The sequence below is a fragment of the Nicotiana tabacum genome, chromosome 18, assembly GCF_000715075.1.
Source record: "Nicotiana tabacum cultivar K326 chromosome 18, ASM71507v2, whole genome shotgun sequence".
In the NCBI taxonomy this organism is placed as follows: domain Eukaryota; kingdom Viridiplantae; phylum Streptophyta; class Magnoliopsida; order Solanales; family Solanaceae; genus Nicotiana; species Nicotiana tabacum.
The window spans coordinates 95509076-95528306 of record NC_134097.1 but is presented as its reverse complement, the minus strand read 5'-3'; the positions used below and the strand labels follow the sequence as shown (position 1 = coordinate 95528306).

General features: G+C 34.7%; 1 protein-coding gene and 1 pseudogene across 1 annotated transcript; one reads left to right on the top strand and one right to left on the bottom strand.

Annotated features, from left to right (window-relative positions):
- The first annotated feature begins 247 nt into the window (after positions 1–247).
- On the top strand, positions 248–3538 carry LOC107770102 (hypersensitive-induced response protein 1-like; annotated as a pseudogene).
- Positions 3265–6933, bottom strand: LOC107770103 (mitochondrial outer membrane protein porin of 36 kDa). Its single transcript, NM_001325051.1, is given in 6 exon segments — positions 3265–3723; positions 3976–4184; positions 4270–4356; positions 5858–5968; positions 6585–6652; positions 6804–6933. Coding segments are annotated over 6 exon segments (831 nt in total). The 5' UTR covers positions 6853–6933; the 3' UTR covers positions 3265–3416.
- Positions 6934–19231: the final 12298 nt, after the last annotated feature.

Genomic DNA, 19231 nt, shown 5'->3' with positions numbered 1-19231 from the left:
CATAGGTGACTAATTAGACTGTAACATGTAACCCCCTAATCTGAAGCACAAACACGTCAAAATTAATTTAAAATTTTCCTAGCTTACTGGTTTCTTCCACCACCTAATTACTACTTTGGTGCATTTTCGTAATTGCACTGAAGAATGATAACATAATGGCCAACTTATTGCTGAAAATGACTTTTTTCTGTATGTTCATTTAATCCAAAAGTAGTTGACTAGTTATTGGCTTAGAAAAGATATCAACTTTCGCATTAATTTTACCATTTTTGTTTGTTTGTTTTGTTTAATATTTTCTTGAAGACGTACCCTTTGTGAATCTTGAGCTTCACATGTACGGTTAATCTCGACATGTGTGAATAAACCAAAATTCTGATGTTAATTTTATCTCAAGTATATCCTTTCTATATGCTGTAAATACTAGTAATGTTTGTGTCTTGTGATCATTGAAGTTATGGGGCAAGCTTTGGGTTGTGTTCAAGTGGATCAATCCACAGTTGCTATAAAGGAAAATTTTGGCAAGTATGAAGATGTTGTTGGTCCAGGTTGTCACTTCATGCCTTGGTGTTTTGGAAGCCAATGAGCTGGTTATCTTTCTCTCAGAGTACAGCAACTTGACATTCGCTGTGAATCCAAGACTAAGGTTTTTCTAATTGCATATTTGTCTCTCTTTTTTCCTCTGGGGCAAAGGTTTCTGGTGTTTTAAATACTCTCTCCTCGAGATTGAAAGTTTTTTTAGTCAAATTTTGCATTATCCTTTGGTAGTTTGAATTACAACTATCTTGCGAAGGGAACGTTTTAGTTGTTTCTTATGAAAGCTATATTCTCAGGACAACGTTTTTGTGATTCTAGTTGCTTCAATCCAGTACAGAGCCTTGGCAGATAAGGCAGCAGATGCCTTCTATAAGCTAAGCAACACAAAAGAACAAATTAAAGCATATGTCTTTGATGGTGAGATGCAAATATCATAACTTTATCTGTTTATTAGACTTTCCTTCTAAAAACTTCCAAGTGAAGTAAATTTCAGACTTGATTATTGTTGCACTATATATCCAGAATTTTCATGATTGCTTCTTGCAATTTTTTTTGGATAACCATGTTTCGGTCAATGGACTATTCTACTATTCTAGTATGACTATCTGCTAGCTTTCGTTATCACGGATACCGAATAACACTATCCGCCAAATTTAGTAAATGGAAAGAAATCACCTAACTTCTTTTTGTCTTGCTGGGACTCGGAATGTGATCATTTATATAGTGAATATCACTAGTTAGATTTTGCTTTACCTCCTGTCCATATTGTAGAGATGATAATGATGACATGTTTACTTATTCATACCTTATATTGTCTCATTCTGTTTGTCAGTTATTAGGGCAACGGTGCCAACATTGGAACTGGATCAAGTTTTTGAACACAAAACCGAGATAGCCAAAACAGTGGCGAAGCAACTCGCCAAGGTAATTTTTTTATATTGATACTGCAACTCTTAAGCAAACAAATACAAGTCAAGCAACTAAATTCAGTCTCTTATCTGATTTTCCTTCGGGAATTACATAGGCAATGTCTCTTTATGGATATGAGATAGTTCAGACTCTTATTGTAGATGTTGAACCAGATGACAAAGTGAAAAGTTCAATGAATGAGATTAATGCAGGTATGGTTATCTTTAAAGTTCACTGGCTTACTTTTTTATCCCTAAAATAAAAGTAAATTTTTCTCTAGCTGTTGGCTTGTCCAAGATCAAGTGATCTGGAAATATTGCTTCATAGTATTCTCGGGGAAAATTGGAAATCTGTGTTTTTTACCACTGAATTACAATCCGTCTTTAGTTTTTCCTTTGGACTACAACCACTTTTTGGTTTCCAACGAGGAATACGTGGTTGCTATGTTTTGTCTTTGTATCACATCCTGGCATTAACTCCTCTAGCAAAGAGTCAAAGCAGTAGTTATACAAAGTTAAAAGTTACAAGTTTTGGACCATGGGGGTTATGTTTTCAATTCTTGCTTGCATATTGGACCATGTCTCCTTTGGTCTTCTAATGTGAAACGATAATTCATGAAAACCAGCTTCAAGATTGAGAGAAGCTGCATACGAGAAGGCAGAAGGAGAGAAGATTCTGCAGATAAAGCAAGCAGAGGCTGAAGCAAAATCAAAGTATTTAGCAGGGCTTGGCATTGCTCGTCAACGACAAGCTATTGTCGAAGGGCTCAAAGAAAGTGTACTCGGTTTCTCAAATAGTGTTCCAGGGGCATCATCCAAGGATATCATGGATATGATTTTGATTACCCAATACTTTGACACAATGAGGAGATAGGTGCCTCTTCTAATTCATCTACTGTCTTCATTCCTCATAAGCCAGAGGATGTGACTTTCAGAGCAGATATAAATGAACAGTTTGCTTCAAGAAAAAACATCTAGGCTACGATGCAGATATGATGGTTTCCTTTGTACATCTAAACTTGGAAGATTAGGAAGCATCCAACTGCCTTGAAATTTCTGCAAGGAAGACAAAGGATAGCTATTGAAGAGAGAGAGTATTTTCCAAATCACCTTCTCCATGTATTGTGTTAGAAAAGGAAACGTGGGAGAACTAATTATGTGCACATTCTCCAGCTACACATAGCAGGCTATTTTCTTAAACACTTGTACAAAGTATCTGATGTGATAGTCTATTGTAGTATTTTCAAGGAGGGTGTGGAAAATAGGTGCACTTGAGAAGTATATGAACCACCTGGGATTTTACTTCATTTTCTTGAAGTGATGTTGGTATAGAGAGGAGCTGGGGGCACTGGCAGAATATATGCACTATATTACATACTTCAGTGATCAGTGAGCTCTTTTATGCAATTGTAGCCAAGTGGGCATTGTAGATGTAAACTTTAGTGATTAGTTGATTTTCCACCAACCAAGATTAACAAAGCTAACAGGCATCCACAATAGATGCAGTGTGCTTCACAAGATCTCCTTTAATAGCAACCATATATGTCAGTGATCTCGCTCAGTAGATGGCCAAGCAACTAGCACCAATCAAAAAGGTCTTTCAGTCTAAAAATTCCTTTCCTGATAAGGACTAAGAAAAGAAGAAAGGACGGTTGGAAGCTCTTACTGGAGAGCTCCTCTGTGCCATCACTGACATCCAACAACATAAGGGAAAACTGTTCATACCATTAAATAATGAACAAATAAAGATTAATCAATTGCGTGAATGATGAAGCCAAGTTAAGTCAAAAACCAGTCCCTCAATCGACATTTGAGATGGATATAAGCAAAAATTCATGAGTTTGCATTACCAGTTGAAGGTTAATCTTACTGGTGCGGATGGACAATGTGCTGAAACAAGTCTATCTAATTTATTACTCTGGACCATACAAAACAACACTGCTTCACTCACTTCTCTGTAAGGTCGTAACAGACTCATGGCTTGAGGGCTACAGCCAACCCAATCTTGGCGCTTTTTTCAATTGCCCTCGTGTCCACTTCACCAGATATTGTGAAAAGGGATTTTGGTCGCCACTCGTGTTGGATGAGAGCACTTGCCTTACCATAGCTGTTAACCCGAGCCTTCACCGTGGTCAATGGGTCCAACAAATGCTGTGTCCCGATGGTCAGCGTGTTCTCGTTGCTTGAGAAGCTGTGAGTCAACTCTGCCCCAACAGCTGTATTTGTCACCGGCTTCACAGTGTGGTAGTAGGAAGCACTAAGGGTATCACCCTTGTCATTCCTGTATAAACTTATTGCTTAGTCCAAGAAAAATCCAAGATTAGAAAACAACAAAGACAATGATAGAACATGTTGGTCCCCAAGAGACATTTAATTCAAATCCCAAAAGAGTTTCTTGTAGAAAGACAGAAAAACAAGACGTTACAAGGAAATCATTTGACAAAAAGAAAGAGAATGAATGGCTAAAAGACAGACTTTGTTCAATGAAGAATCTAACAAATACATATGTACAAGGAGGCACACAAATACTTACAGTGCTAAGGAAGCAATCAGATCAGAAGTGGAAAAACTCAGACCAGCATTGCATTTTGTGAAATTGCCTGAGGCAGTGTCAAATGATAGATCAGTGCCCAAAGCAACAGTATTGTTGCCAGCAACGCCAGAGAAGTTGACAAGAGGACTTGCTGTAAGTCCAATGCCAGTACTGATCCCAGCATACTCATGCAAGTATTGGAGCTCTACCTGTAACATAATTATTTTGCTTAGGAATCACGCAATTCTAAACTACCAACCAATTGCAGAGAAATATTGTTAAAAGCAAAGGTACCTTTCCAGATCTCTGATCTGGTAATACGAAGCTGACGATTGTCTTGAGTCCCGGTGCAGGTTCATCAACAGTGATGGTAGTGTAGACCTGCATCATTCAATCCAAATTAATTAGCACAGTGTCGGGCTGTGCTCCAACTCAGTTAGGACAAAAGAAGCTTGAACTTGTCAATTTCCCAATCAATGTCTCAAAATCAAAACCAAATAAAGAAGACGGAGAACTTTTTGTGAGAGTGTAGAGGGAAGGGGAGAGGGAAGAACAAGTTAGATAACTCAAACACATATTACTCCTCCTCCCAGTTGACTGGCCTTCGACTTTGATTGTGAAACTCATTTGTTATTGACTACCAGAAAACTCATTTATTTTGGTTGTCATACTTGACCATTCAGTCTTCTGTTACTAAAAGTTTGCATTTGGAGGTCATTCAATCCCTACCAATATCATAATGTCTACTTTGAACTATAACTCTACAAGATATATAATCACTCTAAAGATTGACAAATTCACTTTTAAAATTTACTCAATAAAGTTCCTCCCTGCATATGGTGGGTGATTTGGATGGAAAGGAATCAACGATGTTTGGGAGCAAATAAGAAAGAATACATACATTGGAATAGAGAAATATATATCTTTTTTGGCTTTTCGGTGTAGACTAGAAGATGTTAGTACAGCAGATAGGATGTTAGATTTCCTCGGCTTCCAACAGTTAGTAAAAGAACTGATTTGCATGTATTTTGGCACAAATTTTGTGCTTCAGTTCACAAAAGTCTTACCATCCTCAGAAAAATAAATTTACTCTTATAAATCAGGAAAAAATGCACATCTTTTAAAGGGAAACCTCACAAATCAGAGAGAGAGAGACTTATATAAAGGAACTCAGCACATAACCATAATCAACACCAGTGAAAATGTTAATGTCCGAGACGCTATTAAGTGGATAAAAGACAGTCTGCAGGAGAGATCCAACAGCAAAATGGAGGAGAGCACGCAAACGGGCAACATAAGACACTTACTAAGGATAGATCTTTTTTCAAACCTTTGCAAGAGTTAAAGTTAGAAAAAGACTTGCCATTTAAGAAACTATGGCAGATTGTGATAGAGTAGATTTAACGTCTGAGATGCTGTTAAGTGGCTAAAAGATAGTCTGCAGGAGAGATCCAACAGCAAAATGGAGGAGAACACGCAAACAGGCAAACAAACACATTCTTTCAATACACAAGGAGAAAGGTATCGACTCCATGGACATGCATTGAATCAGACAGCAAGAAGGAAACAAAATACACAGTAACCAAATTAATACTTCAGCGGACTCCTTTAGTTTTACTTCTAGTTTTCCAGATTTCTTGGGTTATATTCTTAAGGGAAGGTTTGATCAAGTCTGAACAAAGTGTGACCAGATCAATATGGCTCACACAACCAGACATGTTGCCACCTAACATCTCCAAAGCATATAAATTCAAAATAGTATCCCCAGTTAAAATTACTAGAAGTTACTCAACATAGGCAAACTAATATTAGATCCCAGTAATCAAGCTGAAAATTAGAAGGAAAAAGGCAATAAAAGGTAAGAAAGTATTCTCAAACTCACATTGGAATTGGTGTCCACTTTTACATCAGTGGTAACATTTTTGTTCTTCAGCTGGGTGTTAACATCCGCTAAGAATAATTCACCTTTCTTCAGACCAGATGAGGTAATAGCCTGAAATGTGAGACATAGACTTTAGCAACATACTCTCAACTGGTCACAACAATTTCAATAACAAGAGACTATTGCTAAACAATGTGAGCCATCCACTACATACATCCACTGTTAGGCAACACCATGGAAATCCATCCCAAGAATTACACACTCTGCTGGAAGTTAGTAATAAATACTAGGTGATTTTTTCCTATCTCCGGTACATGTGATGACGGAAGGTAGCAGGTACCCAGCGAATAGTCAAGGTGCACACGTTAGCCCGCCACCACCATGATAAAAAAAATAAAATAATTACCAATACGGAGAAAATGTGAATTAAATAACATCTCATTCCTCATTTCCTAAAGTAAGTAGTTTCCTTTACATATCTTGCTACGAGCTGCATAAGACCAAAATTGTTAAAATTAACACCACCACCCCCCCCCCCCCCCCACACACAAAAACCATATTTTTCTACTTTCCTGTATACTAGTAAAATTTGTCACGACTACATATTTCACACCAAAATGCAAGCACGAATGAAAAATAAGCAAAAACATTGAATGATAAACCCACAGCACTAAGCCCGAATAATACACTATAGATAAAAAATATACAAATGGAGAAAAAAACTGACCACTCCGGTTGAGCTATAGGTAGTGACGGTGAACTTATGGTCACTGACATAGTCCCTGTACAGAAGATCTAAACAACAACAACCAAAACATAAATATCGATCAAATTACCAACACACACGAGTATTGTTTGGTTAATAAATAATTAAAATGATTTTATCAAAAAACATTTTGCCCTGTACGAAATGAAATGAAAACCAAACATGAGAAAAGAGAAATACCTCTAGCTTTTTTGCCGATATCGGAGTAAAGTCCAGGACCCTTCACCATTTTCTGTGACTGTTTCTGCAAAGAGAAAGAGAAGGTTCTAGAGAGAAAGTCTACTTGGAGAGAGAGAGAGAATCGGTGTTTATCAAAAGACTTGGTTTGGTTCTGGTGAGGAAAATTATAATACGAAATAACCCTAGCTTATTTCGGCGCGTCTTTTTAGACCGTCAGATCTTATGATGAACGTGAAGGAAGAAATTGTAGACCGTTGATCGGATCTAACATGAGGGCAACACAGAACTTTCCTTGGAAAAATAAAAAATGTGTCTTATCTTCTATTTCTGTTTGAGGAATTTAATTTCTCAGTCCAACCTGGACTATAGCACTTTCAAAGTTTTATTTTGTATCTAGTACAACTTACACCGATTGTATGAGATTTCTTTTTGTCTCATAAATTTATGGATCTCAATCTTACATTTTTGGGTTCACAAAAATATGAATAAAAAAATTACCTTATACAACTAGTGTCAATTGTATGAGACAAAAAATAAAATTTTCCTAGCCCTTCCTCTCCTCTCTCCCTAGAGTTAGGTTGGCCAATTTTGAATGATAGTAATACTAAAGTGAAATTTAATCTGTTTATTACTATAATTCACTTTTATTTGTTCACTATAAACTTTGCACATCCATTAAAAAATAATAAGTAAAGTGTATAATTTACCATGATACCTATTATAATTGATACATATTTTTAATGAATTTGAGAAAATGCTTTGAAAAGAGTAATTAATACTGTGGCTATAACAAGAAAAAATAAATTATCTTTTGTTGATATGCTAAAAGTGATAAATAAAAATAAAAAAATTTATTTTTAATATATTGGACAAATAAAAGTGAACAGAGGGAGTAATTGTTTAAATTCTTGTTAGATGGATTATGATATGTTTACTAGTATTATTACCCGTGCGGATGCACGGATATTAATCATGTGAAATATTTAAGTTATTTGGATTATATGTAAATATTCTTAAAATTTCCACTTTCTCAATAAATATAAATAATCATTTGATATTAACTACAAGAAAAAAATTAACTATTTCTTCTATTTTTCTTTTTTGATATCATTCTTGTCGGTGTCATTGGATCCTAAAAATCGTCAGGAAGCAAAATAATAACTCATATTTATGGCAAAACAATCAAATGTTGAGACAATGAATGACTCTTTGGATAAGACTTAACTCTTTTACTACAACTTGAACTCTTATTTTGTGTGTTGATATCTCTTAAAAAATATTTCTTTCTTAAAATTTCAGTTTCTAAAATTTTATTTTTCAATAATAATTGTTTTTATAATAATGTAATTGAAAATATTATTCTTAATTCAAAACTCATTTTAGTTAATCTTTAGTTAGTGAATTTTTTTTTACTCCATTTTGATATTTGACATTAACCATGTTAAATATCTGAGTTATTTGAATTATATGTAAATAACTTTAACATTTAAACCCTTTAAATAATATAGATAATCGTCATATATTAATTATGAAACACTACATGAAAAAAGACTAACATTTTTTTCAATTCTCGTAGTGATAATTTTATTTTTGCACTATTCTCATAGGTGTCATTGGAACCTAAAAATAGTCACAAAGTGAAATAATAACTCATATTTATGGCAAAGCACAAAGGTTGACACGATATAAACGATTCTTTGATTACGACGCGACTCTTATACTACGACTTGAACTCTTATTTGGTACGATATTATCTTTCAAAAATATTTCTATTTTGAAGTTTCAATTTCTAAAACTTTATATATATTATAATAATGATTATTTTTATAATGATGCAAGTGAAGATATTATTCTTAATTTAAAATTCACTTTAATCGGCTATCTAAATATTTCAGTATGACTCCACTTTAAGTTTATTGATATCTCTAGCTCCAGAATTTGAATTTTTAATACCCTATATATACAAAAAAACATTTGTTCTTTGAATTATTAAATGTTAAATTAGTTGATTATTAACCTCAATGCAAATTACTTAAATTGCATTTCAATTCAAATTCGAATATCATATCAGTTTGTTAGTAATAGTAATTTTTTAAAAACGACATATAATGTAAATTAAAAAAAAAGTATTCTAAAATATCCTTATCTTATAATCTATGTATTTGAGTTGAAAAAAATATTTGAAATCGATGAGATTAACTTTCAATTTTTTTATACTCAACAAAGATGAAACATAAGAAGAAATTTGTTGTCATCTTTTATTTCTAGATTTTAGATCTTTCTAACATTTTTTTTCAATATTTATTTTCTTTTATCTTACTTTTTTATGTCATTATTTCTTTTGTTACAAAAAATTAATTTATTTCACTATAAAGTAAATTCTGCATTCTGAGGCCTTAAAAACTCTTTCGGTATCACCTTGATTTGCGTGCGCAGTCCGGACGCGTAGCCGGAAAGCCATTTTATGAAAATATATGAAAAATGATGAATTTTGCATTTAAAATGAGTTTAAGTTGACTTCGGTCAATATTTTGGGTAAACAGACTCGGACCCGTGATTGGACGGTTCCGAAGGGTCCATAGGAAAATATGGGACTTGGGCATATGCCCAAAAATCGAATTCTAAGGTCCCAAGCCCGAAAAATGATTTTTTAAAGAAAATTATTTTCTGAAATTGTTTATGAGTTTTGGAAATGAATTGTGATTAAACTTGATGGTATCGGGCCCGTATTTTGATTCTGGCGTCCGGTACAGGTCTTATATGTGGTTTACAATAAGTCTGTGAAATTTGGTAAGAAACAGACTTGAAACGACGTGAATCAGATCGTTTTTGAGAAAATTGGAAATTTGAAGTTCTTAAGAAAATTTCATGATTTTGATGCTAAATTCATAGTTGTTAATGTTATTTTGGTTATTTGAATGCACGAGTGAGTCCGTATGATGTTTTTAGGTTGGTGTGCATGTTTGGTTTGGAGCCCCGAGGGCTCGGGTGAGTTTTGGATAGGACACGGGGTGAATTTTTGGACTTGAGGATTGCAGACTTTCAGTTGTGCATTGCAGGCCTACAGGCTTCGCATTTGTGAAGCCTGGCTCGCAAATGCGAGTTCGCAAATGCAAAGGCCTTGTCGCAAATGCGAACAATGGCCCAGGCCAACTACCTCGCAATTGCAAGGAAATCTATCGCAAATGTGATGTCTCCCCTCCTAGTCAGTAGTCACAAATGCGACATGATCTTCGCAATTCCCAGCTCGCAAATGCGAGAGGCTGTTTGCAATTCCTAACATAGCAGAGGTCGGGGTTCGTAATTGCGAATTCTGTTCGCAATTCCCATATCTGCAACCTGCAATTTTTATACTTAGAACTCCATTTTTCACACTCTTGGGCAATTTTTCAAGAACAACTCTTCTTCCAAATCGATTGTAAGTCAATTTTAACTCATTTTCTTCAATCATTAACATCTTTTCACATGATTTCAACTCAAAATCAATAATTTTCATGGGGAAAATTGAGTGATTTGGGTAGAACCTAGGTTTTTCAAAAATTGGGGATTTGGACCGCGATTTGAGGTCCGATTTCAAAATAAATTATATATTTGAGTTCATGGGGGAATGGGTAATCGGGTTTTGGTTCGAACCTTGGGCTTTAACCATGTGGCTCCGGGGGCAATTTTTGACTTTTTGGGTAAAACTTTGGAAAACTCATTTTTATGCATTAGAATTGATTCATTTAGCATTTTTTGATGTAATTAAGTAACTTGTGGCTAGATACAAGCGAATTGGTGGTGGAATCAAGGGGTAAAGTGATAGTTGAGACGCGAATTGTGTTTGTGGCATCGAGGTAAGTGTTTGGTCTAACCTTAGCTTGAGGGATTAGGAGTCGAGTCATATTTGCTACGTGGTGTTTGTCGGGTACGACGTATAAGCATGGTGACGAGTATCTATACGTTGGTGTCAAGCATGCCCGTGAGTCTTATATTGTGATTATTATGGCTTCGTTGTATTATTCATTCTTTGATGATGACTTCTATTGTTGGGCAAAGTTTGTGGAAGTAATTATGACATTTGAGTATTGAGGAGCGTTGGCTCAAGTTGTTCAATAAAATGTGAAAGTATAAGTGGAAATTGAACCTTTTAGAGCATTGGCTCAAAGTTGTGAAGTGAGTTATGAAGTAAAAGTGAAAAAGAGAAGAGAATCACTATATTATCTCCCTTTTCGGGAATTGGTTGTTTTTGATGATTATCTCCCTAGCCGGGATGTTGATGCTTCTTTTGATGTTATTCCCTTGTCGGGACTTGATTGTTGAACTATTATTCCATTGTCGGGATTCTTATTGTAATTTCATTTATTTCCTTACCCTATTATTTGTGATTGTTGTTTGGGTGAAGAAGAGTGTTAAAGTACGAAGGGTGATGCCATGTATGATTTGTGAGGAAATAGTGTAAAGCACGAAAGGTGATACTGTGCCACACGATGTACCATTCCGTGCCGATTATATTGATTATAGGGTGAGGGCGAGAGTAAAATCACGAAGGGTGATGCCGTACACATTTTTATTACTTGATTGCTTTGGTGAGGACGAGAGTAAAAGCACGAAGGGTGATGCCGTGCACTTATTGATTTCTAGTTTTTTGTTGATATCTAAGATTTACTGTTTCCTTCAATTACCTATTGTTTGTTTTATTCTGAATTGATATCTCCCCCGCAACATGCTACCCCTCCCATATTTGACTGTTTATTTCTGTTTTTCTTTTCCGCTGTATATAGTTGAATTGCACAGGTTTATGTGGTAGTCTGGTCCTAGCCTCGTCACTACTTCGCCGAGGTTAGGCTAGGAACTTACCAGCACATGAGATCGGTTGTGCTGATACTACACTCTGCACTATGTGCAGATCCTGGAGCAGCTTTTGGATCGTAGATTGGGTGGCTACCTTCAGTCCACGCGGAGATCCAAGGTAGACCTGCAGGCGTCCGCAAGCCCTGGCGTCTCCCTCTATCCCTTTATCCTTGTTTCATTTCCTTAATTCAGAATAGTGTATCATTTATTTTTTTTCCGGACTTTGTATGTAATAAATCTTAGATCGTCTGTGACACTGTGACACCAGTTCTGGGTGGTTAAGGCTTAAACATTTGTATTAGCACATGTTCAGATATTTTTGTTGCTTTTCTTCCGCTTATTCTAAATTTTCGCTATTTACACGTTATTGTTTTACAAATGTTAAAGAGTATAAAACGGGTAAAAAGGTAATTTGTTCAATAATTGGCTTGCCTAGCTCACGCTAGTAGGCGCCATCACGACTCCCGAGAGTGAAAAATCCTGATCGTGACACTATAAAAGGATGAGTTTTAATAAAAATTGTCTACATATGAAATTTAATTATATTTTTAGTCTTTTGTTGAAGTTATTTCATATTTTTCCTTTTGGCTTTATCTAATCAACCTAAATAGGTGTTCACTCGACCACTTAAATTAAAAAATTGAATGATGTGTAATTTATATATAATTCATATATAATATATGTATAATCGTGTGTTGTCGGCATATCATCTATTTATATTATCTATAAAAAGTAAACAATAAATATGGCCGGATATTATGTAAATATTCCATAAGATTTTTTTTTTGAGTTTATGCATGATATAACTTCTGTTATAATAATTTTAAAACTCTCTACTAATGTTCAAAAATATCTTATCTTTTTATTATCTTTGAAGTACAAAAAGTAAAGAGTTTTTTCGAAATAATTTGTTTACATTTAAAAAAAAATTTACGTCATACCAAATTTTTCTTTATATATACTCTTTGTTACACTTAAAAGTCACTATAGAAACTATCAATTAGAAACCAATTTTTCTCTTGTTGAGTTTGAAAAAAAACCCTTTCACATAATATAATGATTCAAAACTAATATTTTAACGAAAAAAATATTATACCCTTGCAATATTGGCTTGACTACAGCTAAATGAAGGGGTTTCAGCTTATACCCTTCAATTTGAAATTAATGATAGCAATTGTATAGCCAGAGTTTTGTTATTTGTTTGATGTCCATTTATGCAAATTGACTCTTCAAACAAATATTTTTCGAGAAGAAAAATATACAACTTTTTTTTTAATATTGACTGATTTTGTGATGTTTCTTTCTCCAACATGTATGTTTACTTTATTATATATGTAAGTAAACTTTTATTTGGTTTTGTAAACTCTTTTTTGTTATTTGGATAAACATAGACGTGTACCCTATATATTACATTTATTTTAAAAGAATTTCGTTTTATTCAAAATAGCTACAGTGTTTCAAACAACTATACTAATAGGATTTTAAATGTGAAAGAGTTTTATAGTTATATGAAGTAGTTTTTTGTTGTTGCTAGAGGCGAAGTAGTATTTAAATAATTAGAAAAAATAACAAAAGTTCCTAACATGATTGCATATGATCATTAACCGAATTAAGTATGATAACATGATAAAAAAAGATAAATTTTATTTTTAATTTAAATTCAAATTTTAAAACTTTATCTATAAATTCAAAATTATCTTTTAATTCAAATTCTGTGTGTGTGTGTCTATATATATATTATTATATTTGTATTTGTATTTAACTATATATATATATTATATTGTATTTGTATTTAACTAAAATAGTCAAATGTAGAATAAAGTTACCATATACTATTGACATTTATTAACTTGCCACTTGGCTTAACCATAATGTCAATTATATATGATAACTTTCTTGCTTTAATATATATATATATATTGTTATAGCGACCAGTTAAATTGTTAACGAACAAAAGGCATGAAATCCAGGTCACAAAAATGAAGACAGATTTTCTAGTCTGCTGGCAGCACGTTTTCATCGTTTTTCTTTTAATATTTCTTTTCCTTTGGATTAACGGTAGAGCAAAGCCTTCTTAGCTCAGTGGTAGAGCGCGTGGCTTTTAACCACACGTGGTTGTTGGTTCGATCCCATAGACGGCGATCTTGTTTCTTTCCACACTAAATATATTTTTTTTCTGCAACGCGGAAAGTTTTAGGATACCATGCTGGAGTATTTTTCGGATTATGAACAATGTTTTCGTTCAAATTTATATTTACATGAAAAGTGGCTAAATTTCAATTACTTTTAAAACTGTGACTATTTTTGAATGACCACTTGTAAATCTGACTATTTTTTAATTTCTCCCTAATAATCGAGATGGTTTTCTTGAATTTCTGTGAATATTAAAACCTTACAATTAAATGCAAAATGTAATTATGACTTATTATTTTTGTAACCACTAAACTTTAGCTCTAATTTCGATTCACACTTCTTTATTTCTAAAAGCATTATTATGAGAATATGCCCTTATTCTCTTATTGGCCTTTGGAGGAGAATATGTCCAGTTACATTCCTCGAAGATGCTTCACATTGTGTTTTTTAATTATTTATATGTTGTGTTTTAAAACCTTAATAAATAATTAGTACCAACTTCTTTTATATACATATCAAGTAGTATCAATTTTTCCATACTGAAAAAACTGCTAGTAGAGGGCATATATGAGACGAAAAATACGTTTGAGGACATCTATCAGCCAATAGTTTAACTGATGAAATATATAAAATAAATCATAAATATTAGGGGCAAAGAAAGTTAATTTTTCTCTAGTCAGGACTTTGTAAGAAAATTAACTTTTGCGTTAATATTATTTTCTCTTCTCCTGGCCGAAAAATATAGACACAAGGAAGGAAATCTATGTTTTTCTTTTGTTTGCTTATATAAAAAATATGAGATTCTCCTCCACCACCCAATTTTTTGGTACAAAAAGCAAAAGATTATCAGAAATAATTGTTTAAGTAATTTCGTACTTCTATGAATGTTTTCTGTTTCACTTCGGAGTAATTATTTGTTATCTTGCTATTTTGTGATTACTTAGACATCAAAGTAATTCCTAACTTGATTCAAACAACCTCCGAAATTACCCTATCCTGGCAATGTGATTATTAAGCATTAAATTATTAGGTAGCATTTTCTTTTAGAGTTTGTGACATGGCCAATGTGTATAGGTTTTTCATGCTCATGCTTTGTCAAATTCTAGTATAGTTTATGATATTGACCCATAGAGATTGGAACATTTATGCTACAGACTTTTAATATTTTAATTATTATTTGAGAGAATCAATTTGATGAAAAGTGAGTGAGGTTTAAAGCTTGTTAATTACTTAAACAAAAACCAAGAATTTTCAGAAGATTTATAATTTAAAAGGGTTGGGAATCGTTGAATTCACTTGATAATATATTACAATAAAATTTCAATTTTTACATGTATTTCTTTGAGGAATAATTGTTATAATGACCCGACCGATCGTTTTGATCTCTAGCTCGTCGTTTAGCGGTTTGAGGCCCTGAGTAACTTCACTTCAGGTATTATGACTTGCATGCGTGGTCGGAATTGAATTTCGAAAAGTTCGGAGTTGATTTGGAAAGAAAATTCTCATTTCGAAAGCTTTAAGTTGGAAGAATTGACTAAAATATGATTTTTGAGTAAACGACCTCGGAATCGGGATTTAAAGATTCCAACAAGTTCGTATAATAATTTTGGACTTGGGCATATGTCTAGATCGGGTTTTGGATGACCCGGGAGCGTTTCGACGCCTATTGTGGAAGTTGGCATTTTGGAAGAATTTCATAAATTTGGGTTGAGGTGTATTTCGATGTTATCGATGTCCATTTAGAATTCCGAGTCTGGGAATAGCTCCGTAAGGTGATTCTGGTATTGGAAACGCGACCGAAAGTGGATTTGGAGGTCTGTGGGTCATTTTGGGGTCATTTGGTGAAAGTTAAAAATTTGAAGGTTTTTTAGAAGTTTGACTGGGAGTGGACTTTTTGATATCGGGGTCGGATTTCGATTTTGGGAGTTGGAGTAGGTCCGTAATGTGAACGTAACATGTGTGCAAAATTTGAGGTCAATCGGATGTGATTTGACGGGTTTCGGCATCGAATGTAGATGTTTGAAGTTCTAAAGTTCATTAAGCTTGAATGGGGTGCGATTCATGATTTTGATGTTGTTTGATATGATTTGAGGCCTCGAGCAAGTCCATGTTATGTTATGGGACTGGTTTTTGTGATTGGACGGGGTCCCGGAGCCCTCGGGTCTGTTTCAGAGGCATTTGGGTTGTGTCGCGATCTTATTTGATGTTTCAGTGTCGTTTCTTTGGGCATAAAGGGCACTATATTGAGAAAACGACTTTTGATTTGTGATTAGATTGAACCATTAGATCCGTATCGTAATTATGAAGCCATAACAATAAGAATCGTCGAATTTCGATTTCGTATGAGAGAGTTATGCTCATTTCCGTGTCAGACAAAATTGCTAGTTTCTAGTGCGAAGATTTGTTCTTCTAGAACGCGAGAGAGGTTCGGCGAATGCGAAGAAGTACTGGGTTGACATCAACGCGAAAAATTGCTCTTTGCGAACGCGAAGGTCTCCCACAAAGGCGATGAAGAAAAATCGCCTGGTTAGTGTTTTAAACCGAGAATTTTAGTATTTTGAGCATATTTTGAGTTCTAGAGCTCCGTTTGAGGTAATTTTTGCCGCGTTGTTCTCGTCTCAATAAGGGGGTAAATATCTGACCTTTATTTTGATGTTTCTCTATGATTATTTCTATTGGTTTCTATTTTTATCTGTGTTTAGATTGTAGAAATCGGGATTTTGAGCCCCAAAGTTAAAAAATGGTAAATCCTTGATTTGAGGGTTGATTCATGGACGAAATTGGATGAATTTTTGGACATAGACCACATGAGTTATGTGTAATATTTATTTTCAATAATTTTTGGAATAGTGCACGTGGGCTCGAGGGTTGACTTTATTGACTTTTCGAGCGGAGTTGGGAGTTGTTATAAATTGATTTATTATGAGTATTAGAGTATATTTTTATTGTTTTCACATTGCTTGACTAGTTTTGGAGAAACGGACACCGGTTTGCGGTATTAGAGCGATGTTAGAGCCGATTATGAAATTTCGGAGCGAGGTAAGTCTCATGTCTAACCCTGTGAGGGGGAAATTACCCCTAGGTGTCGTATATTGATGTGTGATACTCTTTGTGGGGGCTACGTACGCGCGAGGAGACTTCACGAGTTCATGTTTAGTCACCGCATAATTTTACTCCTCTTACGGCTTGTTTATGTGATATATATGTTTCATTGAAAGGTTTTTGTGAAAGAAATTACAACTTAGACGTTTATTCGTGAGTGGGGTCAAGGACCCGTCAAAGCTTCTTATTCTAATGGGATTAGGTCGTTTGCCTCGGAAGGATTATGCACTTCACATCTTATTGGATCGGGCCATTCACCTCGACAGGATTTATGTACCACACTCTCATGGGAGCGGGTCATTCGCCTCAGCAGGTTAATAGATGCATATATGGTTCGTACCGTTTGACCCTTGGCAGTGCACAATTTAAATATTTATGTTGGATCGGATCGTACGCCTCGACATTTCCTATATCATATCCTCATGGAATCGTGCGTAATATTTGATAAGAAGCTAGTGTATTTGTGAGCTTTCCGGATTTGAATTATGATAATCTACTTGATGAGGTCCACTATACCTATATGTGTGCTCCGGTTAAGGAGAGAATTTCTAATGGGAAGCTTGAGTTCATTGTAAAGAGGGGAATTTGTATCACGTATTTTATGCTTGTTTATTTTATTTATTTACTCTGCCTCATGTTTATTTACCCTTTTACTGTACCTGATATTATTGGACCACTAGTGAGTGTCGATGTCGAACCCACGTCACTACCCCTCCAGGGTTAGGCTAGATACTTACTGGGTACACGTAGATGTTGCGCCCTCTTTTTTCCCTTTTTGACGGGGAGGTCCGGGTTTCGACATTCATGGGGAAACAAACTCGTTTTCTTTTGGGAATTGGGTATTTGAAGAGTCGCCACCTAACGGATTATGGTGCGTTAGGGCACCTTGAGCAATTAACTCATGGACTAGTTTGTATTACCAAATATCTAGGGTAAGAGCTCGAAATAACCTTGAGGGGAAGGTGGTAGGCACCCCTCGCGGTCCACAACGGTGGGTCCCGGCCGAACTTAAATTATGTGAATTAGTCATTGTAACAAATAAGCAGTTTTAACACGTACTTGCAAGTAAAGGAATGTTTTGACATTCTAGGCACATGTATGATTCAAGTAATGAAACAAAGGGAAAGACTTGAACAAGTTGCACATATATAAAGAAAAGTAAATTTATTTAAACAATGGGAGTTGGGAAAGAGGGGTCCTAGGTTGGTTAGCCTACATGATCTTACCCACACAATGCCCGATAAACACTCCTCAACGAGGGGCTACACGTGACATTAGCACGTAGTCATCATATTCCTTACTACCCAATTCCCTCCCCTGGTCATAGCCTAAATCGTTCTAGCAAACTTGAAAGATATCCTATGCGTGCACTACCCGTCACTTCTTTGTGGCCCTAGAGGTATTTAGGACCTCTAATTTAGGTGGTTCTAGACCATCCTAAGATTTTTAAAGGATAAAAGTCTAGGCGTCAATCAAAAATAATTAGGACTGCATTTAAAGAGGGAATAATTAAAGGCTCACATTTACCTCCACAAACATAACAAGTAAGTGCACGTCTCAAACAACAGTTTCAAGTATTTAAGAGAAAACCTTAGAACATGATATCTAGGTGAGCAGAGATTATGCAGTATTGAATTTGGACCAAAGTGTCAAAGAACTGAATTCTACTTGCCTTCTGATTCTTTTAAACCTATTGAGTGTGAGCAGTCTCAAATAACAAGGTGCAGATTTATAGTTTACAGAGTTTTAATCGCCCTACAGTCTTACCTAGGAATATAACAGTGATGTCCTAGGAGCATGATATCTATTATCGATTAAGAGTGTAACTAAACATCAAACAGTTTTAGATGGCAGTTGGATCATATAGGCATGTTTTCTAGCAATATTATTTAAGGCAGCGTTGAAACTTATTAAAGAAGTGGACAGATTAGTTAATTAAACCAATTCAGAATAAACACGCGTGAATTAAACTATTTTTCTAACTAAACTGGTTTTAAGTCCTATAGGCATGATTTATAATTGATCATAAGGTGAAACAAACATCATTCATTTAACCAAAGTGAAACCCCTATAGGCATGATTTCTATTAAAGCTGATTTTAACTCCTATAGGCATGATTTCTATTAAAGCTGATTTTAACTCCTATAGACATGGTATCTAGTTATTAAAAGCGGATTTAAATCCTATAGGCATAACTTCTAATTGTGGAAGTAAAGCAAACATAACTTATTTTAAACTAAAGCAGATCTTATAGGCATGTTATCTAACAAACCCATTTGAATCAATAAAGACCCTATAGGCATTGTAGCTACCTAATTTTATAATATATAACTACCCTCCCCTTTTCACTAATCACCCCA